Raw genomic sequence first — 26,100 nt, forward strand, 5'->3', positions numbered from 1 at the left:
CATGGTGGGAAAACCTGTGGAAAACAGGGATTAAACTTCCCCGGCTGCCCCAGGAGGGGCTTCCTCCCTGCCACAAACTCTGAGAAACATTGAACAGCATTTCCATGCAGATGGATTTGTGCTCCAAGGAACTTGAGGGGTGCTGGGAATGAGCATTAGGGGAGAGGAGAAAGGAGCAATCCGAGGAAAGTGCTGCTTTCCCTGGCTCCTGGCAGGAAATCGCTCCTTAAGTGGCGCTCCCGAATTGTCAGCTGCTTGTTTTAACACAAAATGTGTAAAAATTCCAGCCCTGCTCCTCTCCAGGAGATGGGAAAGCTCTGGAGAGCTGCAGCTTCAGGGCTTGGAGACAGGGAAGAAAAAACTGTGGGGGTTATAAGTCATAATATTGTGACCTATTCCAGAGGCAGAGATTTTATTCCCGGATAAATCAGCGCAGTGGAGGAGGCGCAGGGAAACCAGGAAGGTTTGGGATGCTCAGGGCCTTCCCTCCCCCATCCTGCTCCTTGTTCCATGGCTGGAGATCCAGATCTTTGTGCCAGGGTCTGGATCCAAGTCCAGCTCTGGATGCTGTGGGCTGGAAATGCCATGTGGGCGTTTCGTACTCATCCAGGAGCATCCAGGGTCTCAGCTTCCCTCCTGGCCTGGAAGAGGGACGAGAATTCCACACTGGGCATTCCTTTGGCTTCTCCAGAGAGGTTCCCTGGTGGAGAGGGACCTGCAGTCAGAGCTTGGAGAGCTCAGGAAGCCTCAGGATGCTGGATAGGAGAGATGGCTCATCCCGGATCATCAGCGAGCCCACAGGGGTCCTGATCCACAGGGAGTTTGCAGCTGGAGCAAAGGAGGCTCAGGGGGCCCTTGTGGCTCTGCACAGCTCCTGCCAGGAGGGCACAGCCGGGGGGGTCGGGCTCTGCTCCAGGGAACAGGGACAGGAGCAGAGGGAACGGCCTGGAGGGAGGGTCAGGGTGGACATCAGCAGGAATTTCTCCATGGAAAGGGTGGTCAGGCCTTGGAAAGGGCTGGAGTCCCCATCCCAGAGGTGTCCAGGGAATTCCTGGAGGTGACACTGAGTGCTCTGGGCTGGGGACAAGGCAGGGGTTGGGCAGAGCTGGGACTCGATGGCCTGGAAGGGCACTTCCAACCTCAGTGACTCCATGAATTCCAGCACTTTCCTTCCCCCTGTTCTTTCACCTCATTTCATCCAGGGAACAGCCAGCACTGCTGCTTCCCTCCCTGAGGGAATGTCTGCGTTCCAAAGGTGTGGAGCACCAAAGAAAGGTCATTTGAGGCCCGAAGTTTGTGGTGGTTTCTGCTCCTGGAATCACTTCCATGCTGGGAGCCCACATCCCTGCAGCAGCTTCTCCTCAAACTGTGAAAGCTCCAGAGGCTGGAAGGAGCCAAAGTGGAACATAAAATTCCAGCTCCCTGAAGGTGCAATAAAACAGGAGGTCAGGATTTGATCCAGATGGGGACCTGGGAATCTGATGGGAGCTGCTCATTCCCAGCCCTGGGTTCCCTGTGCTCCATCAGCCTGTGCTGGAAGGATGTCAGCAGAGCTGGTGTTGATGGAAAATAGATCCAAACATTCATTAATTGCCAGCTCAGCGAGCCCCAGACCCCTCTGCACGGAGCAGCTGCCGCTGTTGAGTCATTCTGTTGGAAACTCTTCAGGAACTTCACAGGGATGAGATGATTTTCCTTCTTTTTTCCCCGTGTTTTCCTTCCCTCTGCTCCTGGTGCAGCTTTCCCTGCCTCTGTCCCGCTCCCCCCACCCCAGTCTGGTGGCTCTGGCTCCCAGTTTGGCCCCTCTGGGTGCAGGGTTTGCTTGGGAACTGCTCCTCTTCCACTCTGGATTCCTGGGACGGAGCATTACCTGCTGGAAAATGGGATTCTGTTCATGGGAAGCTGGGAAGGGCAGTGTTGGTGGGAAGGATGGAGCTGGAGGTGTCTGCCCAGGGAAGGTGGAAGCTCCTGGGGGCACTTTGGGGTTGGATTTGTGGAGCACAGGTTGGGGTGGGTTCCGAGCAGGACTTCAGAAATGGCAGAGTCCTGCTGGAAAGTAACTTTTAGGGATCCCATTTTTGGAAAACGTCGAGTGCTTGTGCCATTTCCTGAGAGTTTTTATTGAGAGCTCTGGAAACTGAGAGGAATTTTCTGGAATGAGTCCAGAGGAGGCCCCGGAGCTGCTGCAGGGCTGGAGCCCCTCTGGAGCCAGGCTGGGACACCTGGGGGTGCTCCCCTGGAGAGGAGAAGGATCCAGGGAGAGCTCAGAGCCCCTGGCAGGGCCTGGAGGGGCTCCAGGAGAGCTGAGAGGGACTGGGGACAGGGGATGGAGGGACAGGACACAGGGAATAGCTGGAAGCTGGAAAAGGGGGAATTTAGATGGGAGATTGGGAAGGAATTCCTGGCTGGGAGGGAGGTGAGGCCCTGGAATAGAATTCCCAGATTTGCTGTGGCTGCCCCTGGATCCCTGGCAGTGCCCAAGGCCAGGCTGGACACTGGGGCTGGAGCAGCCTGGGACAGTGGAAGTGTCCCTGGAAGGTGGCTCTGGATGGGCTTTAAGTTCCCTTCCCACCCAAACCATTCCAGGATTCCATGATTTAACAATGCAGCACCTGGCACACCAATGCTGCTGCAGGTTTCAAGCCCCCCTGCTGTTGGTACAGCTCATTATTTGCTGGATAGAATTCCCCAATTTCTGAAGAAAAATAGCTGATCTGAAAATTGGGGTTTGTGAGCTAATTATTGTGAGTGGGTCTGTGTTTTGGGATCTGAAATAGGTGCATTGTTCAGGACTTCATGGAGAATGGTGTTTATTGTGAGGGTTGGTAAAATAATTCCTGGAGCTCTTGGGCAGCCTGCTCAGGAAAAAGAAGGGAATTAGAATTGCAGATCAGGATTTCATCATCCTCAATCAGCGTGGCCAGCAAGGAGGGATGAATGGAAAGCTGCTCAGGAGCCCCAGCAGTTGCAGCCTTCCCAAACCCATAAATGGCTTTGTGCTCCCCAGAGGGGCAGAAACCCCAGGAATTTCAATATCTGAGAAAGGGTCGATGCTGTGGAGAAAAACAGACAATGAAATGCCAGGGGCTGCGTGGGGAAAGCTCCTTTTGGGGTGGTTTTTAGTGATCAGCTGGGGTGGTTGTGTGTTATCCTGATTATTCCATAATTAGCAATGAGGGGGAAGAAAAATATCCCTGAAAACATATTTAGGATTTCTTTATCTGGGGTGAAACCCCATTTCTTTATCTGGGGTGAAAACCCCAATATTACATCAGTGGAGGTCTTTAATCTGGGAAGACAGAGCACGGAATAAACTTATTTTTGTATTCTGTGCTTCTGGTTTGTCTCGAAATTCCCAAAATATCCGCTGGTGTTTTTCAGGCTGCTGTGAGGACAGGGAACATTCCTGAGCCTTCCCTGCTGCTGACTGAGGGAATGAAGGTGCCCGAGCACTGGGGGCCTGGAGAGTTTCAGCAGGAGAGCAGGGGCTGCCTTATGTAACTTTGCTGAAAGATGTGGAAAAAAAGCCCCATTCTGGGCTGCTTTTCCGGTTTCTCTGTGATTTTTCAGGAAATGTTTGAAGTTTCCCTGGAGGAGCGTCAGTGTTGGGGCTGCCAGGATGGCCCAGTGGGAGGAGGCTCCTCGTTAGCACGGCTTGCAAAGGCTAATTAATAAATACATGGAGTCTGGAGATCCAAATGAACAATTTGGGGATTTGGGAGTGGGAGGGAGGGAGGCCCAGTGGGTTCTGATCCCAGCCCTGGGATTTTATTCGTTTCTGTCCTGTTGATCCTGCAATTCCTGGGTTTTCACTCGGGATAATTACTGAACTGTCTAAGAAACTCCAGGAGGAAAATGCCAGGGAATGATTATTCTCCTTCCCAGCCAGCACCCTGTGATTACTGCCCCGCTCCCTGCAATTCCCCCTGTCAAATTTGGGATGCTGGGAAAGGCTGGGTTGTGAAGGGAGACGCCAGAAAAATGGGAATAGGGAGGGAAAAGGCACAAACTCAGTATGTTGGGGTTGGAAAAACCAACAACTCATGGAAGTAGCTGCTCCAGAATTAGCAGAGAATTCATTCTGGCTTTTTCCCCAAGAACAATGAGGAGAATGTGCAGATGTTCATTCCACAGGGTGGGGGTTTGCAGGCATGGAAGGTGGAGGGACAGGACACAGGGAATGGCTTCCCACTGCCAGAGAGTGGAATTAGAGAGGAAATTGGGAAGGAATTCCTCCATGGGAGAGTTGGAAGGCCCTGGAATAGAATTCCAGATTTGCTGTGGCTGCCCCTGGATCCCTGGCAGTGCCCAAGGCCAGGCTGGACACTGGGGCTGGGAGCACCTGGGACAGTGGGAGGTGTCCCTGCCATGGAATGGGGTGGGATTTAAGGTCCCTTCCATCCCAAACCATTCTGTGATTCCATGGGTTTAAGGTCCCTTCCATCCCAAACCATTCTGTGATTCCATGGGTTTAAGGTCTTTTCCATCCCAAACCATTCTATGATTCCATGGATTTAAGGTCCCTTCCATCCCAAACCATTCTGTGATTCCATGGGTTTAAGGTCCCTTCCATCCCAAACCATTCTGTGATTCCATGGATTTAAGGTCCCTTCCATCCCAAACCATTCTGTGATTCCATGGATTTAAGGTCCCTTCCATCCCAAACCATTCTGTGATTCCATGGATTTAAGGTCCCTTCCATCCCAAACCATTCCATGATCCATTATTTGGACCTGTCTGTGTATCTGTCTATTTACCTCCACCCATGGATGCTGGGCACCTTTTTCATGGATAAGAAGCAGAATTCCATGGTTTACACAAAATTCTTCACCCCTGTGAATAAAACTGTCTCCTGCCAAACCAAAGTGGAGATGGAGCAAAGCCAAGGAGAGGTGCAAAGTTTTGGAATAATGATCATCCATGCTCCCTCCTGATCTTTCCCTTATACCTTTGATTTGCCCCTATTTTTATAGATTTGTTAAATCCTTTTATCAGTAACGTCAATAGAATAAAAATAAGGATTTATGTCTCATCTCCCAGTCAGAGGAGAGAACCACACAGTTTTCCCAGTCTGGAAAAGCTTTTCCTGAGCTTTGAGTGTGTCAGAGCAGCTGGGGAGTCTGAGTGGGGATGGAATGACACTGCCACTCTCCCCCTTCCCTGGATTTTTAAATTGGATTTGGCATCTTAATTGCTGTAACAGCTCCTCGTTCTGCCTTCCCAACTTGGAGTTTACTGCAGGGAGGGGGGCTTGAATTGTGGATCCTCTGAGATCTGTGGGGTGACCCCTGCTCTGTCCCTGCTGTCCCCTCCTGCTGCTTTGGGAATAGGGAATGTCGTGGATCACTGATGGCTGATGAAATTTATCCATTGCCTCTAGAAATCCCATTTATCCATCATCTATAAAATGCCATTTATCCATCACCTGTACAAATCCATCAGCTATAAAAATCCCCTTTATCCCCCTTTCCCGACACCTTCGATTCCAGCTGATGGATAAAATCCCTTCCTGTGGTTGTCAAGGTGAAACGTTTGGAGACTTCAGGGGCAAAACAAACAAACAAACGAACCCGGGGAAGGGAGAATGTTCCGGTGCCTGCTGCGCGTCCGGTGCCGCCGAACTTTGTCCTTCCCGAGGGGGGGAGGCGCCATCGGGTCCCCTTTGTCACCCCCGCAAGGTGCGGGTGGGGCAGAGCCCTGCCAGCATTCCCGATCCAGCGCGGCTTCCTTCCCATCCCTGCATCCCTCCCTCCATCCCTCCATCCCTCCATCCCTCCATCCCTCCATCCCCGGCTCTCCCAGCCCTCCCTTTGTCCCCGGGTCCCCTCCCGGCTCCGGCGGGGGCGCGGGGGGGGCCGGAATTTCGGGAGCCGCTCCCGGGCGGATGCGGCCCCATCTCCCACCCACCCCTGACGTCTCGCTGCACCAGGGAGCCGCGTCGGGTTTGATGTGGAGCGGCGGGATTTAGATCTTGTAAATCTTGTAAAATTCCATTTTATGCAGAGACAGAGAGGCACACACACGCTCAGAAACCCGGCGGCGCCGCGCGGGGCGAGGCTGCGGCTGCCGCGGTCCCGGCTCCGCGCTTTTCCCGCAGGAGCAGCACCTGGATGGGGATGGACGGGGCTGGGCGGCGCAGCCCCGCGCCCGGGTGACAGCGGGGACAGAGGAGGGACAGCAGCGCGGGGCACTCCCCTCTCTGCTGGCGGTGACCCCTGGCAGGGAGCCGGCGCCTCTCCTGCCCTTCCTGCCGGGCGGGATGGACGTTCCAGGCCTTTTGCCGCCCAATCCCGCCCCGTAACCCCGCGGCTGGAGCCGCGTCCCTGCTGCAGCCCCGACCTCATCCCGGTGGATGCTCCGCGGGAGGGCCCCGCCGGCGGGGCTTCTGCAGCGTCACAAAACTTTGCCTCGGCTCCGGAGGAAGGAGGGATGTGACCTGGAAAGGAGGAACGGCAAAAAGGGGATGTTGCTGCGGCTCGGAAAAGGCTTTTTCCCCCCCGCTGTCTCAGGATCGTTGGAAGGGATTTTACAAATGAGAGCAGGAAGCTGCAGTCAAAGGGGGGGGTGCCAGAAATAGATTTATTTTTTCTTTCTCCTGCTAGAAATGAAGAAATTGGGGAGTCCATAGAGGCTGTTCCACAGGCACCCCCACTTTTTGCTTGCCAAGGCATTTGCATTCCTCTGGAAAGTGGCATCCACCTGCAAGGGGAGTTGCCGTGTAATCCCAAAGAATAAAAACTCCTGGAAACATCTCCGTGCCACTGAGCCACCTCCAGAGGGACCCAAGTTGGGAATTGGCAGGACATGTCCTGACTCTTTTTGGATGATAGAGGAGAAGGATCAGCTGGGAAGATGTTAAATATTAATATTTTACCCAATCGCCGCCATTCGTGGATTTGGTGAGTATGCCAAGGGTTTGTCCGGATCACAGCACTTCTGGTGGGCACAAAAGCTTGGAAATCAGGATTTTTCCAGGCTGAGAAGCAGCTGCTGGATGGGAACATGGATAAGGGGGTCCTTGGAGCTGTGGGTTTGCTGAATATTTCCTTCTCTGATCTTCCCTGCTCAGAGTTTGATCTGAGGCACCCCTGCGACGCCTCCAAGCAGGACTGTGGGGACAGGGTGGGGAAAGGATGGAAAATTTCCCGCTGTCCTGGTTTATTTTCCTTCTCAGGTGTTGATGAACCTCAATTTCCTTTAAAGATTAATGAGTCCCTAAAACGTCCCTCTCTGGAGCGATTCCACGGTGCCACCTCGGCACCTTCTCCCTGTTGCATTTTAATGAGCAGATGGAGCAGCTGCTGCTGCCTCTGCTGGGCCAGGGCAGGGGGACAGGGAGAGCCCAGGGGAATCCCAGAGGCATTTCCCAGCTTGGGAAATGGGATACGGCACCAAAACCTCATTTTATGGGTAAAATCTGCTGGTGGAGTTCAGGCCTGGAGTCTTTGGCTGCTGTGGTCCATTGGTCTTCCAGGGTGGATAGTCTATGAAATCTGTGGGAATCTAGAGATAATTTTATATTCTGCTTCTTCAAATCCTGTGTTCTGTGATCTCACCTACACACAAATATTCTGGGTTTACACAGAATTTATTCTCTGTAATCTCATTATGGTTTTTAATTGTTTAACCGTGGCTCTGGGATCAACCTACAGGTCAATATTTGTATATAGGAATTAAAATATCCCCTGATATATAAATCTATAAATAAAATATAAACAAATATATAGAAATATCCAAGGCTCTGAGCCTTGGAATGGTGCTGGGGAGTGTTGGCTTCTCCAGAGCACATCCTGCTCCTCTCATGTGCAGTTCCTGGGATCAGAGAACAGGAAGGGGAATGCCTGGAGAAGAGGAAGAATGCAGGGCCTGTATTAAAACTGTGGAATCCTGGAATGGGTTGGGTTGGAGATCATCTCATTCCATCCAGGGACACCTTCCACCATCCCAGGCTGCTCCAAGCTGGCCTTGGACACTTCCAGGGACCCACAGCTGCTCTGGGAAATCCATCCCAGGGCCTCACGGGGAGGAATTCCTTCCCAGCATTTCTTCCTGACACCCAATCTAACCCAGCCAATCTTGGGATTTTTCCCATGGCTTCCCCTTGAGGTTTAGCCAGGGCAGTTGTTGCTTTGTTTTGGGAAGTTCCTCCTGAGGAGGAGCCCGAATGAGCCAAGAAAGAGAAATATTGGGTGGGAAGTGTTGATTTGCCAGATTTACAAATGAAGGGAAGGGGAGAGATCCTGTGCATTAATTATGGATAAAATTAACACTCAGAAAGCTCAGGAAGTGATGGAAAAATGCATTTCCTTTGGAGAAAGGAGAGCCCCATTTCTGTGGCTGCAGGAGAACAGAAATCATTTTAGCTGTAGGAGCTGAAACAAACCCTGAGCAGCCCCGAGTCCCACCAGGGGAGATGGTCAGGGGTGGGATGGGACAGATCAGAGCCATGGGATCAGCCAGGGAGGTTTTAGGTGATGGAAACTGTGCAGCTCAAAGGGAGCCTTGGCAGGGTGTGGATTTATGAAGGAAGGGATAAAGTTATCCCAAGAAAATCCCCTTCACCTGTGCCCAGGTGAAAACAAAGCCAGTTCTTCTTCACCCCATCCTGGCCTAGCTTGAGCCAGGCTGAGCCTTGCTAAACCAGACCTGTGTAAGCTCCTGGTTGCTGTTCAGAGCCCACATGGGGGGTGAGACTCACTAATTCCTGATTGAAATGTCTTCAGGGATTCCTTCCCTCCGGAATAAATTTTGGGCTTCTTTGGAGCTTTTCCCTGCTTTTTTCCATCATCCAAAAGGAAATTTTGAACTGGATCTTCCCCCTGGCCTGGGGGAAGGAGTCCTGCCCATGGCAGGGGTGGGATGAGATGAACTTTCAGTTTCCCAAACCTTTCCATGGTTCCATGGATGACCTTTATCTTCCACGTTCTCTCCCCCAGTCCAGGAGAGGAGCTGCTGCCTTCCATCCCCTCGTGGGCAGTGTGGGACCTCGGTCACTGCTGCTTTGGGCTGCAAGGGGAGGGCTCTGCTCTGTGCCCAGGGCTTGGAACTCATTTTGGGGAAATGGAAGCTGGGATTGCAGCAGCAGAGCAGTTCCTGCTGGAGCAAAGTGGGAATTCTCGCTCGTTCACAGGGATGGCCCAAACTCAGGCCTGACACTGGAGCTGCAGAGGCTGAGCTTGGGCAAGGGGGGGAGCAGAAACTCTGTCCTGAGGTGAAGTGGTGGGATCAAATCCCAGGATTTCTGACAGCTCAGGAATCTTGGAGAGGCCACAGCTCCCAGATAGCAGCTGGAGTGGCAGGAGTATCTTTGTGTTGGGATATAAACAGATTTATCAGCGCAGTGATAACCACGGGACCAGGAGTCACCCTGACCTTGGCTCCCTCTGCTCCCTGGTTCAGGCTGAGCTGTGGCACTTGGCTGTGAGGCTGGAGGGGCTTTCCATGGTACCATAACCATGGAATGACTGAGGTTGGAGAAGCCCCCTGAGACCACTGAGTCCCCCAGCACTGCCAAGGCCACCCAAGTGTGTCCCCAAGTGCCACATCCACAGGGCTTTTAAATCCCTCCAGGGTGGGGACTCCACCCCTGCTCTGGGCAGCTGTGCCAGGGCTGGAAAGGAAGCAATTTTCCCACATATCCAATCTAAACTTCCTCTGGGACAACTTGAAGCTGTGTCCTGTAGTTCTGTCTCTGTTCCCTGGGAGCAGAGCCCAATTTCCCCCTCATTTCGTGGACAAATTCCACTTTTATTTTTGTATTGACTTTCAAAATGCTCAAGGTTTGCTCTGGGAATTAACACTCTCCAGATCTGTGGGTTAAACTTCCAGCCACCTTATTTCCATGGATTTCAGCTGGATCTTAAGCCATTTTGGTTCTCCTGACGGATTAATTCCACAGCCTCCTATAAATAGGCAGGATTTCCAACAAAGCAATGATTTATATGCAGCAGGTAGATTTGAGAGACAGAACTCTGAAATCTGTAGGCACAATTTAGAAAAGGAGAGGCCAAATATTTCTCCTGCTCTCACAAGAGCCTGGAGGAAGCACAAAGAGCTCTGGCTGTGTGTGCAGCAGAGACAATGCCTGCCTGGGAGGGAGCTGGGGAGCCAGCGATGGGCTTTAATTGGCAGCCTTTGGCTGGGAGAGCTGGGTGTGGAGGGGCTCTGGGGAGCAAGGGGCTGGTGTTTAATTATTGCTATTTAGTGACCTTTCCCTTCTCCTCAGGCTGGGTCTTTTCAAGTTGTTCCTGGCTGTGTTTTCCCGCTGCTTTTGCAAGGCAGGAGATGAGAGTTGGAGGCTGCCCCTGACGTATTTACATTTCCATATTTCCATTCATTACCTTCATTTCCAGGGAAAGAATCTGGGGAGCTTCACTGGCATGGGAAAACTTTTCAGTTCCTGGACATCTGTGCCTGCCATGCACACACAGCTGCTTTTCCAGGCTATTCCTCCTCCTCCTCCTCCTCCTCCTCTTCCTCCTCCTGCTCCTTGCCTTGTCCAAGGGGCTCAGTCTGAGTCCCCCTGGCTGCAGAGACCCCTTGGGGTGGAGGAGCTGCTCCCCAGCCTGGTCTGGTGTCCCCAGTGAGCTTCCCTGGGGAGAGGTGACAGCCAGGGAGGGGCAGGAAAAGCCAGGACAGCTTTCCCTGGGTTCCTGTGACTCCAGGAGGGATTGGAGCTGCTGAAACAACCCCAGAGGAGGCTCCAGAGCTGCTGCAGGGCTGGAGCCAGGCTGGGACACCTGGGGGTGCTCCCCTGGAGAGGAGAAGGATCCAGGCAGAGCTCAGAGCCCCTGGCAGGGCCTGGAGGGGCTCCAGGAGAGCTGCAGAGGGACTGGGGACAGGGGATGGAGGGACAGGACCCAGGGAATGGCTGCCAGTGCCAGAGGGCAGGGATGGATGGGATATTGGGAATTGGGAATTGTTCCTGGCAGGGTGGGCAGGCCCTGGCACAGGTGCCCAGCTTTGCTGTGAGTGCCCCTGGATCCCTGGCAGCTCTGGGACAGTGGGAGGTGTCCCTGCCATGGCTGGGGTGGCACTGGGATGATCCTTGAGGCCTTTTCCAGCCTGAATCATTCCAGGATCCTGTGAATGCAAGCTCAGCTCTCAGCATTTCTAAGAAGTTCTGGGGCTTTTTCCACTCTCACATCTTAGCAGGCTTAGGAATGAGATTCCTGTTCTGAAAGCCTGATCAGGATTTCTTTCCTAACCCTCTTCTCCAGGGGCTAATAACTGGGATATGGATTTCTTTTAGCTCCAATTCCCTGACAGATTAGCCAATCTCAGGCACTCAGTGAGCACCACGATGGAAAAGGGGTTTCTTTTCTTCTTTCCAGCAGAAAGAAGCAAAATTTAATAAGGGAAATTTGGGCTTCCTGCTGACCTGGAGTTTGTCATGCACAAAGAATCCCAAAGTTCATTGAATTGTTCTGTTTGAACACAGCCCCACAGCTTGTGGTTTGCAGCTCTGCCATCCTGAGAGCAGCTGGGCCAGGCCCCTGCAATTTATCCCCCTTTGGAAGGTGGGAATAATGGAAGAGCTTTCCCAGGGCTGGGCCACACTCCCAGGCACTGTGCTCAGGTTCTTCTGCACAGGATAAATCCAGGTGCCCCCTGAGTCTGAGTTCCCTTCCCAACAGGGAGCAGGGCAGGTGGATGTTGGGAATTCCCTCTGCTCCCCAGGCCCAAAGCTCAGCCCAAGTTTAATCTTAAGAACTAAACAAAGGATTTTCTGGTGCTTTTCCCTGGCCTGACCCCCACAGGAGCCTCCTCAGGACTTCTCAAAGGAGCCCAGGTGTGATTAAAAACCTTTCCCTCCAAACTGCACCCCCAAACCCATCATCATCATCAGCATCATCCCTGTTCCCTGGGGATTTGGGGCTCTGGCAGAGGGATTGAGCTCTGGGACCAGACAGGGAATGCCTTTGCTGCTCGTGCTGAGGGCAGCCACTGCAGAAAGAAAGATTCTGGAGCTTAGAATGGTGAAATAATGGAATAATAGAATCATGGAATCATGGAACAATGGAATCCTGGAATGGTGGAATAATGGAATCAGGGAATCACAGAATCCTGGAATCACAGAATATCCTGAGCTGGAAGTGACCCAGAGGGTCGAGCCCAGCTTATATCTCAGAGCACCTTCATTCCATGCACTATGAAATGTTCTTTTTAATGAGGGCTGGAAAATCATCCCCTAAACCATGTGAGCTCCAGTGCAAAGAGCCATTCCATCCCCTTTGGAAGCACTCAAAGTGTCCTTCACAGCCCTTGCATTGTCTTGGTTCACTTTATCACAGAATCCCAGCCTGGTGTGGGCTGGAAAGAGCCTTGAAAATCCTCTCATCCCAGGAGCCGAGGCTGAGGCGGCTGGGCTGACCCTCGCTGCTCATTTGAATCGCGTTTTGATCGATTTAAAAACTCGATGGAGGGTGTGAAGAGAGGCGAACAAAGCGGCAAAAGGTTGGGCAGGGAGCCGAGAGCCCTCGTTGCGCGGCTGCTGGAGGAGCCGCCCGGTTTTGCAGCCTCTGCTCGCCCGGTTCAGACGTGCGGGGCTGCTCTGAAAGCTCCCGCTGACGTCAATGGAGCGGCGGAATGGGAGCATCCGCGCATCCCAGCCCTGCCCTGGCTCCGCTCCAGCCCCGGGCTGCTCCCAAAAACCTCCCCGGCGCCCGGGGAATCGCCCCGCTCCGCACAATTAACAGCAGCCACATCAGGGATGCGGTCAAGTGCTAACGCTGCTCCTTCGTGCTGGAGTTGTCGGTTTTTTCCGGCGAGAAAAAAAGCAAATTTTCAAGTGACGAAATTATTGCTTGGCTTTAAAAGGGGTTTAATAATCATTTTATAGGGTCTGTTCATCGTTTTATAGGGTCTGCTTCTCCCCGGCTCCAATTACTTGAGTGCTTTTGTTGCTTTTTTAATGTAAACTCTGATTTGGAAGTCTCATTTTTTTTTATGTAACTCTAAATTCTAGGGCAGAAAATGCCTGCGAGCCTTTCAGAGCAGTTTCGCTTTTTTTAGCTTTTTGTTGGAAGGAAGAGCCTGGGAAAAACGTGTTAATTGTCTCAATGTGGGAATGCTGCAGAGGAGCTCGGCGGGAAGCAGCCCGTGACACCGAGCTGATGGATTCCTGCCGGGAGCCCTCATCCCACAGATCCCGGGGCTTTTCAGGGACTGTCCCAGCTCATCCGAGCCTTTCTGAGCACAGGACAGCATCTCCTCAGCCCCCGCGGGGCACGGGAGTGGGAAATGCTGGGAAAATCGGAATTAGTGGGGGAAACGTGGCCGGGATGAGGTCTCAGGACACGGCAGGAAAGGGGAATATCGTGTGGGGATAAATCAAATTATCTTCACTCTCTGCAGCACTATGGAAAATTAAACCCCCAAGTTTATTCACCCTGGTGATGAGGGGCAAAACTGGGGTACAGAGGGTGGAGAGCAGGGAGAGGATCAGGAGAGCTCTGCAATGCTGAAGGGGCTCCCAGCCACGCTTGGGTTCCCTTCCAAAGGAGCATCCCTGAGCACCCACGGGTGCTTCCCTGGGAAGAGGCTGCTCCTGGCCAGCCCTGGGCTCTCCTGCCAGGAGGGAAATGGAGCCTTTGCAGAGAGAAAACAAAACAAAGCAGAGCCTGGGGGCTGCTGGGCTCAGAAAGAGCAGCTGGGGCTGGGGCACGGCGGCTTCACCGTCGGGTTATCCCAAAATCAGATCCCAGGTTTATTCCAAAATCAGATCCCGGGTTTATCCCAAATCAGGTCCTGAGTTTATCCCAAAATCAGATCCTGGGGTTATCCCAAAATCAGCTCCCGGGTTTATCCCAAATCAGGTCCTGGGTTTATCCCAAATCAGCTCCTGGGTTTATCCCAAAATCAGATCCCTGGTTTATTCCAAATCAGCTCCCAGGTTTATTCCAAATCAGCTCCTGGGTTTATCCCAGATCAGCTCCTGGGTTTATCCTGAGATTCTCCAGGACCTTTCCAGGCAGATTCCATCCCAAGCAGGGAGAGCTTGGCCCGGCTCTGGAATCATCCCTGGGATTGCAGTGGGAAGTTTTAGGGGAGTTTTTGCTGTGTTCCCTCAGGTGTTTGTATTTCCATGTTAATTCCAAATAAACTTGAACAATTCCGGTAATGAGCAACAGCAAGACTAAACCTAATTCTGTGTTGGTTACCACAGAAACTTCATGAAAATTCCCACTTTTCTGATGGAAGATTCCCACATTTCATTTTCTGGCTGTTTAGGTTTGCCTGGATTGGATATCAGCAGGAAATTTGGGGTTGTGATACAAATGGCAAATGTGGAATTTGGGATTAGGGCAATTCCCTTCCAGGTCCCTTTGCTCCCCAGGGAGCTGCTGGATCACAGGGATTGGGGGATTCTAGGAAACATCCCGGGCTGTGCTCCCACTCAGTGTGAGGGAATGAAGCTCTGTGCTCCCTGCAAGCTCCAGGGTATTCCAGCCTGATGTTTATCCCTGGTTTCTGAGATGGAGGCCATAGGTGTAGGTTTGCTGGTGAAATGGGAGTGAGGTGAATTAATCCAAAGGGTTGGATTCCTTTATAAAATATTGTTAGGAGCCATGGATGAAACATGATAGGTTGATGATATAAACTCCTGGCACTGTTGCATTATTTTTTGGGTAGGAATACAGAAAAAACATAGGACTGGGAAAAGCAAACACGGCTGGAAAAGATGCCCAGGTAGTGCTGGGATTCTTGTTCCCAGAGGATTAACCTTTGCCATGGATAGCTGCCAGAAAAGCAGATTTGCCCCCTTGGAAGCAGCAGATTCCAAGGGGAATCTGGAGCTTCTGGATTCCAGGGTTTTGGGCCACGCTGGGAAGCCCCAGCAGGAGCCAAGCACAGCAGCTGGGATGGGTGGGATCCTTCCTGGAGGCAGGGAATGGGGCAGGAGCTGCCTTGACTGACAGGATATTTATGGCTTTTGGGAGAGCACAAAATACAACTTGGAGCTCTCAAACTGAGGCTCCCATCAGGGCAGCTGGGGCTGGACCTGGGGATGGGAGTGGGCAATCCATGAGGAGCATCCATGGGATCCCACCAGGACAGGCATCCATGGGATCCCACCAGGACAGCATCCATGGGCTTCCACCAGGACAGCATCCATGGGATCCCACCAGGACAGCATCCATTGGATGCCACCAGGACAGCATCCATGGGATCCCACCAGGACAGCATCCATGGGATGCCACCAGGACAGCATCCATGGGATCCCACCAGGACAGGCATCCATGGGATGCCACCAGGACAGCATCCATGGGCTTCCACCAGGACAGCATCCATGGGCTTCCACCAGGACAGCATCCATGGGCTCCCACCAGGACAGGCATCCATGGGCTCCCACCAGGACAGGCATCCATGGGCTCCCACCAGGACAGCATCCATGGGCTCCCACCAGGACAGGCATCCATGGGATGCCACCAGGACAGCATCCATGGGATCCCACCGGGACAGCATCCATGGGCTCCCACCAGGAAAGGCATCCATGGGCTCCCACCAGGACAGGCATCCATGGGATCCCACCGGGACAGGCATCCATGGGATCCCACCAGGAAAGGCATCCATGGGATGCCACCAGGAAAGGCATCCATGGGATGCCACCAGGAAAGGCATCCATGGGATCCCACCAGGAAGGGCATCCATGGGATCCCACCAGGAAAGGCATCCATGGGCTCCCACCAGGAAAGGCATCCATGGGATCCCACCAGGACAGCATCCATGGGATCCCACCAGGACAGCATCCATGGGATCCCACCAGGACAGGAGCTCCAGGAGCTGGGATCACCCAGCAGGGAGGGATTGCAATCTGCAGGGGGATGAGGGGGATTCCTGGGGTGGGAATGTTGGAGAAATGAGAAATAAACCCTTGGTTTGCTGTTGGAGAAGGAGAGGGAGCTGGGAAGGGCTGGATGTGGGCAGCAGGAAAGGTGAGGTGAGGATGAAGGCAGAAGTGCTGGGACTAAGGTGAGAAATAAAGTGGAAATGTGGGCAGGGCCGTGTGGAGCAGCAGCCTCGGTGCCCAGGGTAGGCAGAGCAGCTCAGGAGCTCAGGGCTGGGAGCAGCAAACGAGGCAGGTCCAGCACGGGGCAGGGCTGGGGGCACCTGCAGGGGCCCTCCCAGGTGAGGCCCCACCTGCAGAGCTGCCCCAGCCCTGGGGCCAACATCAGCAGCACCTGGAGCTGCTGGAGAGAGCCCAGAGGAACCCATGGAGCTGCTGCAGGGCTGGAGCCCCTCTGGAGCCAGGCTGGGACACCTGGGGGTGCTCCCCTGGAGAGGAGAAGGATCCAGGGAGAGCTCAGAGCCCCTGGCAGGGCCTGGAGGGGCTCCAGGAGAGCTGCAGAGGGACTGGGGACAAGGATGGAGGGACAGGACCCAGGGAATGGCTCCCAGTGCCAGAGGGCAGGGAGGGATGGGACATTGGGAATTGGGAATTGTTCCTGGGAGGGTGGGCAGGGGCTGGGATGGAATTCCCAGATTTGCTGTGGCTGCCCCTGGATCCCTGGCAGTGTCCAAGGCCAAGCTGGACATTGGGGCTGGGAGCACCTGGGACAATGGGAGGTGTCCCTGCCATGGCAGGGCTGGAATGGGATGATTTTTAAGGTCCCTCCCAACCCAAATCATTCTGGGATTCCATAATGGAATTAAAATCCCTATACCTGTGTAATCAGCTATCAGGTACCTGCATGTGTTCTCTGGCCTTCTGTGGCACACCAAGGTGTGTTTGCCACTCCCAGGGAATATCAGGATTCCTTGGGAATTGTAGGACAGATCCCCAGATGGGGGAGACTGACAGAATGACAGGGCTGAAAAGGCCTTTCCCCACCTGACGTCACAACCTCATTTCCAAACAGGTTCTGCTCTTTCATCTCCTGCTGTTTATGCACATCTCAGAGTGCAGCTGCTGCCTTCACCTCCCAACACACTCCCTGCAAACAACACTGAGAACATCCCAGGTTTCATTTTGGGATGAATAAAAACCCTCTCCTTGTGCATTATCATAGAATCCCAGACTGGTCTGGGTTGGAAAGGACCTTAAAATTCCCTTAGTTCCACCCCTGATGGAGGGACACCCCTGGCAGGGACCCCTTCCCCTGTCCCAGGCTGCTCCAAACCCATCCAGCCTGGCCTTGGGCACTGCCAGGGATCCAGGGGCAGCCACAGCAAATCTGGGAATTCCATCCCAGCCCCTGCCCACCCTGCCAGGAACAATTCCCAATTCCCAATCTCCCATCCATCCCTGCCCTCTGGCAGTGGCAGCCATTCCCTGTGTCCTGTCCCTCCATCCTTGTCCCCAGTCCCTCTGCAGCTCTCCTGGAGCCCCTCCAGGCCCTGCCAGGGGCTCTGAGCTCTCCCTGGAGCCTTCTCCTCTCCAGGCTGGGCATTCCCAGCTCTCCCAGCCTTGACAGTCTCCCTTTAATCCCATCCCTGGACCTGTTCCCTTATGTTTTCCTGATTCCTTGGCTGTTTTTCTCTCTCTCTATGGTTTTACTGCAGGAGGATCTCCTCTGCTGCCAGGACAGAAGTGTGGGATTGGGACTCATTCCCTGAAAGCCCCTGGGTCAGTTTAGGCCGTGCCAATCCTTGGGATGGCAGCAGAGCCCTCCAGGCCAGGCGTGCCCCATTCCCTGAATCCCAGTGAAATATTCCCATTCCCCACAGGCAGTAAAACATTGCCCAGTTGTGTTTGTGTGGCAGGGCCACATCGGTGCTGCCCCAGAGCTGTTCCCTGCTGGCTGATTGTCCATGCAGCACACACAGGAGCAGGATATTCTGGGATCCATCCCGGGAACAGCCGTGACTCATCAGCTGCAGCAGCAGCCAGGAGATGAGGAGCTATTTATTACAGCTCTTTCCAGGCTGTGAATTCTTCTGAGCAGCCAGTTCAGCTAGGAATTATGTAATTATTCCTCCTGGATGGTTTCTCTTATTGGTTTGTAATTACAAAATCTTCGCAGCACACTCCTGGATTTTCAAATGAAATCCTAGGAATGATTTAATGTGAGGAGAAGGGAGAGATTCGATCTTCCCTTGTTTATGTTTGTGTTGTTTGGCTTTAGCAGGGATGGATTTGCACAAACTTCACCTTTTTTTTTTTTTTGTGAAACTGTTTCACTCCTCGTTTACCGCTTTGCAAGTTGATAAACAAATGTTTGGGATGAAATCATCTGGCCTTGGAAGCTGGCAGGAGGGGAATTCCATGTGGGAGTTCCTGGCTTGCTGGGTGGGAGAAGGGCTGGATCTGGAGCTGTTGGAGTTGTCCTCATGCCTCCCAAACGCTGGCTGATCCCAGGGAGGGTGAGGAGATCCAGGGAGGCAGAGCTGCCCTGCCCCAGCTCTCCTGGTTCCCAAGAACAGCCACACTGCCCGTGCCTGCCCATCCCAGAAGGGACGGGAGATTGTGGCAAACCCCGTGTCCTGAAACAGAGAGGAAAGTGGGTGTGAAACCCTCTGAGGCTTCAGGAACGGGAGCTGGGGGTGCTCCTGGTGCCACCCACAGCCCCTGGAGCTCCGGAGCAGCATTCCCAGCCCAGAGTGTCCCTTTCTACCCTGTGGGAAGCAGATCCTCTGCCCCATGCTCAGTGGAACCAGGATCCTGCTCCGTGGCATCCAGGAGAGCTGAAAGCAGGGAACTGGGGATCTGGCTCCTGACAGGCTCCACTCGTGCTTTGCTGAAGAGTAGGATAAATATTTCTTAGTTTCAATCCCCAATAAAAGAGCTAAAAGCCACACCCTTGGATTTATAATCTCAGAACTGTGCTATAAACTCATCACAGCCTGCGTGTTCCAAAAGTCACATGGAGGGTGAGCTGGCAGAGCTCTTGGAAAGCTCTAAATCACATTTCAGTGCCCAGTTATCCTAGGGAAGTCTATTATTCTTACACTGATCGTGGATAATTTGGCTCTAATCTTTATTCTGTGCTCTGTTTTGATTTTGCTGGTCAATTTTTATCACTCCCTTAGGAAGAGACACTTGAAGATGGCTTGGCAATGAGTTTGGAAGGAGAGATTAATTCAGAATCTGAAGGTGGTGATGGGATGGGTCTGTCTCAGGTGCATCACTCGAGCTCCTATTGGCTCTTTCAAATCAGACTTTCTTTCACCCCCAAGATCGTGTAGGATCATGGAGTGGTTTAGGGTGGAAAAGCCCTCTCAGACCATCGAGCCCAACCTTGCCCTGCATCCCCAGGTTCCACATCCACAGGGATTTTTAATCCCTTCACGGATGGGGACTCCACCCTGCCCTGGGAGCTGTGCCAGGGCTGGAGAACCTTTCCATGGAGAAACGTTCCCAATATCCCAGGTGGGTAAGGAGGGAGCCATCCCATCCCCGTGGTCTCAAAGTCCCTGGTCCCCACTCCTGATTTCTGGGAACCATTCCCTCTGTGAGTCCCTCCTGCCAGCCGTGGGATCAGTGTCTCAGTGTCCCCTGCCCACCTGTGCCCAGCTCCAGGAGCCCCTGGAACATTCCTTGGCCTCGGCTGAGCCTCGGGCTGGGCGGGATCAGGTGATGGGAGCGGGGCAGGCTGAGCCTGAGCAAACTCTGCCGGGAAAGCCGCGGGGATGATCCCGAAGGCAGCCGAGGAAGCGCAGGCAGGAATTTCTACAGCTCATCCCTGGTCAGCTACAGGAGAATTCCCGCAGTCAGCGCTTCCCGGCTGCCCACAGCCCCGGGGCATTGGGGCGGGTGACTTCACAGGGATCGGGAATGATTTCACTGACGCCAGGGAAAGTCCCGGGCTGTGGCAGCTGAGCCGAGCCTTGCAAAGTGGGGCCGGGAAAGGCTGAGCGCGCACAGAGGCTCCGTGAGGGACTCACTTTGGTCTGAGACTGCACTGGCACCAAAATCTTCTTGTTCTCCTGAACAAACCTTTCGTGGTGGCCCCGAGGCACGGTTCTGTGTGATCCCAGCTCACTCCTGGTGCTGGATAAATTCTCCAGGCCCCCGGGAGCACCTCGACAGGGCTGGGGGACACTGGAACCAGAGGGAGCAGCTGGATCCCAGCTCTTGGCACTCAGGGACACTCCCGAGGCCAGAGATTTACTGGAGCGCAGTGGCACTGAAGGAGAGGCTCTGTCTGTATCTCACCATTTAAGTGCATGAAAGAGCTCTGGAAAATCCAGAGAATAAATATTGGCTGAAGGAATTGAGGTGTGTGAGTGAAGGCTTGAAGTGGGGCTGTATTGAATGTCCCAGTTTCCCTCAGATCACAAAAAGCTCTGACATTTTTCATCCATAAAGACATTAAATTGTTTGGAGTGGAGGCTGGAAGAACAAGCTGACCCCCTTTTGCTTTGCTGCATCCAAATTGTGCAGTGTAAGAATTATTCCATTAAACTCTGCCCTCACTGCAGCTCTCCCAGACCAGTTTAACTCCAGGAATGAAAGCCCAGCTGATGACAGATGGAATTTGATGGGTTTATTTCAGATTAAGAGTGTTAAAAAGTGGGTTCTGGCAAGGAAAAAAAAAATACCACGTTTTCCTGAGGAGACACAAGAAATTGTCAAAGCTCTAAGAAATTGTCACCTTGCATAAGATCTGACCTGGCAGCACAGCAGCTGTGGAGGAGGAATTGTGTGAGGCTGACAAAGGTCAGTTCTTCATCCAGGCTGGGAGGGGCTGGGGCTGCAGGGGTCCACAGGCAGGGGGAACATTCCAGATCCGGGAATTCTATTCCAGGGCCTGCCCACCCTGCCAGGAACAATTCCCAATTCCCAATGTCCCATCCATCCCTGCCCTCTGGCACTGGGAGCCATTCCCTGTGTCCTGTCCCTCCATCCCTGTCCCCAGTCCCTCTGCAGCTCTCCTGGAGCCCCTCCAGGCCCTGCCAGGGGCTCTGAGCTCTCCCTGGATCCTTCTCCTCTCCAGGCTGGGCATTCCCAGGTGTCCCAGCTTGGCTCCAGCCCTGCAGCAGCTCCTTGGATCTTTACAGAGTCAGAGATGGAGTTTCTGAGTATTGACCAGCCCCTGGTGTCACCCTTCAATAAACTCTGGAGTCCATCCCCCCTTCAGAAGAGCTGGAGTTTCTCGGGCTGGTGCTGCAGGGCTCCAGGCTCCCAGCAGGACTGCCAGCCCAAATCCTGTCTCTCTCTGCTTCTCCAAGTTTGTACATTTGCCTGTCACCTATTTTTATGCAATTTAATATCTTTCCCGTGGCTTCTTTTTCTCTCCTGTTATTAGAGAAGCAAAGGAAAAGCTCTCCTGGGCATGAATGAGGAGCTGTGTAATGGGTTGCAATGGCTCCATCCAAACCATTGTGCTCTGCCTCGTGAATATCTATTTAATCAGTGGTTTTAAAAGAGCTGATTTGTGCTAAGTGATTTTTCTTTCTTAGACTGCAGCAAGAGTCTCATCCTCTTGTGAGGATGCAGCACAGGCAGTCCAGCTATTCTGGGCTTCAATGGCCCCATTGAGCTGGGAAGAGGTTCAGGAGCAGGGATCCATTGAGATGATTGTGGCAAGGAGCTCTGCAGGAGGCTGCTGGGATGAAGCACCAGGGTTTATTAACTCAGCCATTCCACTCAAGCAGGAGCTGGGCTGTGTTTTCTACTCACAGATTCACTGTGCTTTAGGAGTTAGGCCAGCTCTGGATGTTTCAGAGGCACGCAGCTTTCAGGTCTTGCTGCTGGAGGGAGCTTTGCTCCACCAGAGCTGCCCTCAGCACGTGTGCCCGAGGTGGCACTGCTGCCTCTCTGCCACCCCAGGACGGTCACGGGGGACCAGAGCCACCAGTGTGGCCATGGTTACATTCTCAGGCTCTCTCTGTGGCTTTGTGCTTCCCCCTCATGGAAAGGGGTTGGGGTTCATCGTGCCTTTGCTCACTGCAGGTACCAGTTTAGCCAGAATTTGGGTTTGTGAGCGGTGAGTTAACAGCACTCAGAGAAGCACTGCTGGGTTTAGGTTCAGTCCCAGAGAACACCCAGCCCACATGGCTGTGTTGTGAGCAGCAGTAAATCTCTGACCTGAGCAGGGTGAGTCCTGCCCAGCTCCCCAGGCTGGCACCCACTGCTCCCCTCCCTCCCTGCTGCCCTGAGCCCTGCACAGCCTCCCTTGCCCAAACACAGCAGCACCTGGGCACAAGGCACAGCCCAACTGTTCTGGCTGAGTGCTCAGCTTTGGCACGAGGCTTTTGTTGTCCTCTCCTTATCTTGTTTGCTCCTCACATGATCACCAGCAGGCCCTGGCTATCTGTGTGACATTTGCTGTCCCCTGGGTCAGCTGTTCTGCAGGGTGACACGGGGTATTAATAGACAGTGTCACGCTGGGCTCTGGCTGAGGGCTATCAGGACAATCCCCCTGTTTACCTCTCACCCTGGCTCTGCATGCTGATGGTTCCCAGAGGCTGTCAGGGCCAGCAGCCAGCCCCAGGAGCATCCACACAGTGCCACGAACACCTCCTGACCTGGGAACCCAGGGCTGGCCCGAGAAGGACAAAAGGAGACGGATTCCTGCTGGAGGCAGGGTCACCCAGAGCTGTGACACAGGGACACATCCAGGTGGGCTTGGAATATCCCCAGAGAGAAGCTCTGGGACCTCCCTGGGCAGCTGCTCCAGTGCTCTGCCACCCTGAGTGCAAAGAAGTTCTTCCCCATGTTCAGGTGCAATTTGTGTTTTAGTGTACGGCCATTGTGCTTGTGGCACCACTGAAAGGTCTGGCACCACCTATTGCAGCAGCTCCTCATCAGTTCAGGTGTTTTTATCAGCTCCTCATAAATTCAGGTGTTTTTATCCACTCCTCATAATTTCAGGTGTTTTAATCAGCTGCTCATAATTTCAGGTGTTTTCATCAGCTCCTCACTAATTTCAGGTGTTTTAATCAGCTCCTCACTAATTTCAGGTGTTTTAATCAGCTCCTCACCAGTTTCAGGTGTTCCCAGCAGCTCCTCAGCAGTTTCAGGTGGTTTTTATCAGCTTCTCATTAATTCCAGGTGTTTTCACTAAATCCTTACTAATTTCAGGTGTTCCCAGCAGCTCCTTACCAGTTTCAGGTGTTTTGATCAGCTTCTCCCTAATTCCAGGTATTTTCTCTCCTGTGTTCCATCAGTGAACTCCAACATCTCTTCCCCCCATGGGAGTAACCCCTCAGTGCCTGCTCTCCACAGGTCTCAGCACCCCAAATGTTTCCACACAGTGAGTCAATATTTTTAAATGGATCCACTTTGGCCATCGATTGTCTCTGCCTAATCAGGTCAACCCCTTTATCAATGCCCTTTATCAATATCCTTTATCAATAGCCCAAAACACCCAGGGTGGCTCAGTTCTCATTAGCTTGGGCATGAAGCTGTAACTGCAATCAGATACAATGATTTTGTGCCAGGCCCACACATTTGTGCTTACTCACACTGCAAACTTCACCTTCTGTGTAATTAAGCATTAATTAATCGTACCAAGTGCTCTGCTTGTATTTATCCCAAATTTCCAAGTGGCTGTGGCTGCTTTGTTGGGTTGTTTGATGCTCCTGGACTTGATGACTTGTTTCAGATTTTAGTTTTGGGCTGATTTTGCTCAGTGCCCCCACATCTCTTATTTCTTTTGAAAAGCTTTATGGTTTGGAGGAAGTGACTCCAAAACAGTGATTCCAGCAAGTGATTTTCAACATGAAACAGAGCTTCTAAGGGATCATTAATTAAGGAAGATCAAAATGAGCCCTGGAGCAGGTCTGGAGAGGATTTGCAGGTCTAGGGAACATTAACAGTGTTATTAAATGATATTTTGGGTGCCAGCAGCACTCTATCTGTTTTCACATCAGGGAAATCATCCCAAGAGGGTTTGATTTGCTGCCTGACCCCACCATTTGGCACAAACCACATGAAATGTGCTGCAGGAGTTTTGCCCTGCCTGGAGTTTTGGCCTCACAATCATTCCTTTAAAAGGTTTTGTTCTTGCTGCTCACCACCTCTGACTTCCCTCCACGCTGGAGAAGATTTTCCTTCTGCTAAATCCAGTTAGCTGTCCTGAGTGATTAAAGCTCATTGCAGACCATGTGATTTAACAGCAGAAAATTAAAATCTGGGGTTTAACTTGACCCTCTTTTCCCCCCTTTTGTTTTGCAGCTGCCCGAGGAGGAGGAGGGGAGGCAGTGTGGGCAGGCAGAGCTGTCCCTTCCGCCTCACTGGCCTTGGGAAAAATGCAAATTTATGGAAATACAGTCTGGGCTGGCAGGCTTTGTATTCCCTGGCTCTGCCTGCACGAGCTGGGCTGGGCATTTCACAGAATTGTGGGATCATGGAATGGTTTGCATTGGAAGGGATCTTAAAGCTCACCTCATTCCTGCCATGGCAGGGACACCTCCCCTGTCCCAGGTGCTCCAGCCCCAGTGTCCAGCCTGGCCTTGGGCCCTGCAGGGATCCAGGGGCAGCCACAGCTGCTCTGGGCACCTGTGCCAGGGCCTGCCCACCCTCCCAGGAGCAATTCCTTATCCCAAGTCCCTCTCCAGCTCTCCTGGAGCCCTTCTAGGCCCTGGAATGGCCTTTAGGATCTCCCTGGAGCAATGTTTCATAAGTTACACTATTAATCCCACCAGGAATAACATCAAGTTGGTGTTTACCCCCATCACTCCCACAGGGAAGCTGTTCAGTGCTCTGGCTGCTCTCGAGGCACAGATTTCCCTCTGATTTCCAACCTCAGGTTATTCCTGTCCATTTTATCCCCTCTTGTTTTTACACCAGTGTTGTCCTTCGATGGTTTCCTCTGGTGGCCTTTGCCTTGGACACTTGTGACACCCCTGTGTGGGGAACAGCAGGTGCCATTCCCAGCCATGGCTGTGGTCCCCAATGCCAAACCCCTCAGGCAGAGCAAACCCTTTGTGCCAAAGGGCCAGGACTTTCCATCCCTCAGCTTTTCCCCTCAAACAGCAGCAGGTGGCAGATGCTCGTGAGTTGGATGACGCAACCTTTGCACTGAGCTCCTGCTGGCCCTGAAATGATCAATGAGAGCTCTGAAAAGATTGCCCTTGGAATCACATCCCTGGGCTCTGACATTTGCTATCACAGAGTCCTTTCCTGTGGATAGGGAGGATGGGGAGTGCAGGCATTTGAGAGATGTGAAGCAAGGAAAATTTTGCTGAAATGTACCCAGCTGGATTAATTATTGTTAAAGGCCGAGTCTCCAAAGGATTTAAAGATCTGAATATCATCTTAGGACATTTCACTGTCTTTTTACTGACAGGCTCCACGGATCCCAATTATGGAGATAAATCCAAAAACCAGGTCAAATAATTATTCCATGAATCAAGTGGAAAGGCTGGATGCATTTCCGAGCACAGCAGCTTTCCACGCACCCATTGCTGGAGTTTTGGATACCATGGAAGGGCTGGGGGAATTTAAAAGATTAGTGCAGGAAATGTGTAAATCTTCCACCTCAAAGGCTGCCTGTTCAGCTCAGGTGAAATGGAAACTCTGTGGTGTCTGTAAGTTGTCACCACGGTTGTCACTTTGTTCCTGTCTCCTGTGCGGTTGACAGCAGATGAGAGGAGCTCTGTGCAGTGGGGCCGGCCGGAATGAAGCAGCTCAGAGCTTCCCCCCTGCTTGGAAAGGCAGAAGTGCCTCTGGAGCCATGCCAGGATCTCTGTTTAAGGGCAGGATGGAATAAAGCCTGGCTCTGGCCAGCAGCCTCCTGCTGCTCCGGCTCTGTGCGGATCCGGGAATGCTTCCTGTGTGCTGGGAGCACAGGGCATTTGTGCAGGGACCCTGGAGAGCCCTGCTGGAGGCTTGGCTCTGGGAAGGGAGTTAAGTGCAGATTGCACTTTAGAGGGGTAGGAGATCCTTCAAGATGCATCAATAAAAGATGGAATATAGGACTGGAATTCCCCTTCTGCTGCCAGTAATGGCCCAGTGGGGGAAAGACAGGGCTGGAGCCCGTGTTCCCACTTGCTGGGTGGAATTATCCCCCCCACGCTGGTTCTGGGCAGGGATCAAGGCTTGTCCAGAAGGCTTGGAGGGTGTCCTGGAGCCCCACCAGAAGACACCAACGTCCCTGTCACATGAGCCAGGCCACCACAGGCAGCCTCCAACATCCCTGTGCTGTGGATTGGGAGAGACGGTCTGAGAAATGCTACAGGGCTTGGCTGGAGCTGGGAAAGCTGGGAAAG

At 52.9% G+C, this 26,100-nt stretch overlaps 1 protein-coding gene across 3 annotated transcripts in view; it reads left to right on the plus strand.

The window, feature by feature from the left end:
* PDE4B (phosphodiesterase 4B) overlaps positions 1-26,100 on the plus strand; it is a 179,501-nt gene that overhangs the window by 85,759 nt on the left and 67,642 nt on the right. Inside the window, exon 1 of one of the 3 annotated variants that reach the window (XM_071436933.1) lies at positions 5,931-6,899. The exons of the other annotated variants lie outside the window; for them this stretch is intronic. Coding sequence (XP_071293034.1) covers positions 6,853-6,899 — 47 coding nt within the window. The 5' untranslated portion in view covers positions 5,931-6,852. Of the gene's footprint in view, positions 1-5,930; positions 6,900-26,100 lie in introns of those variants that run through there. 3 annotated transcript variants of the gene reach the window in all.

The sequence above is a fragment of the Agelaius tricolor genome, unplaced genomic scaffold (genome assembly GCF_023055355.1).
Source record: "Agelaius tricolor isolate 1412-34295 unplaced genomic scaffold, bAgeTri1.0.p SCAF_11, whole genome shotgun sequence".
Classification (NCBI taxonomy): domain Eukaryota; kingdom Metazoa; phylum Chordata; class Aves; order Passeriformes; family Icteridae; genus Agelaius; species Agelaius tricolor.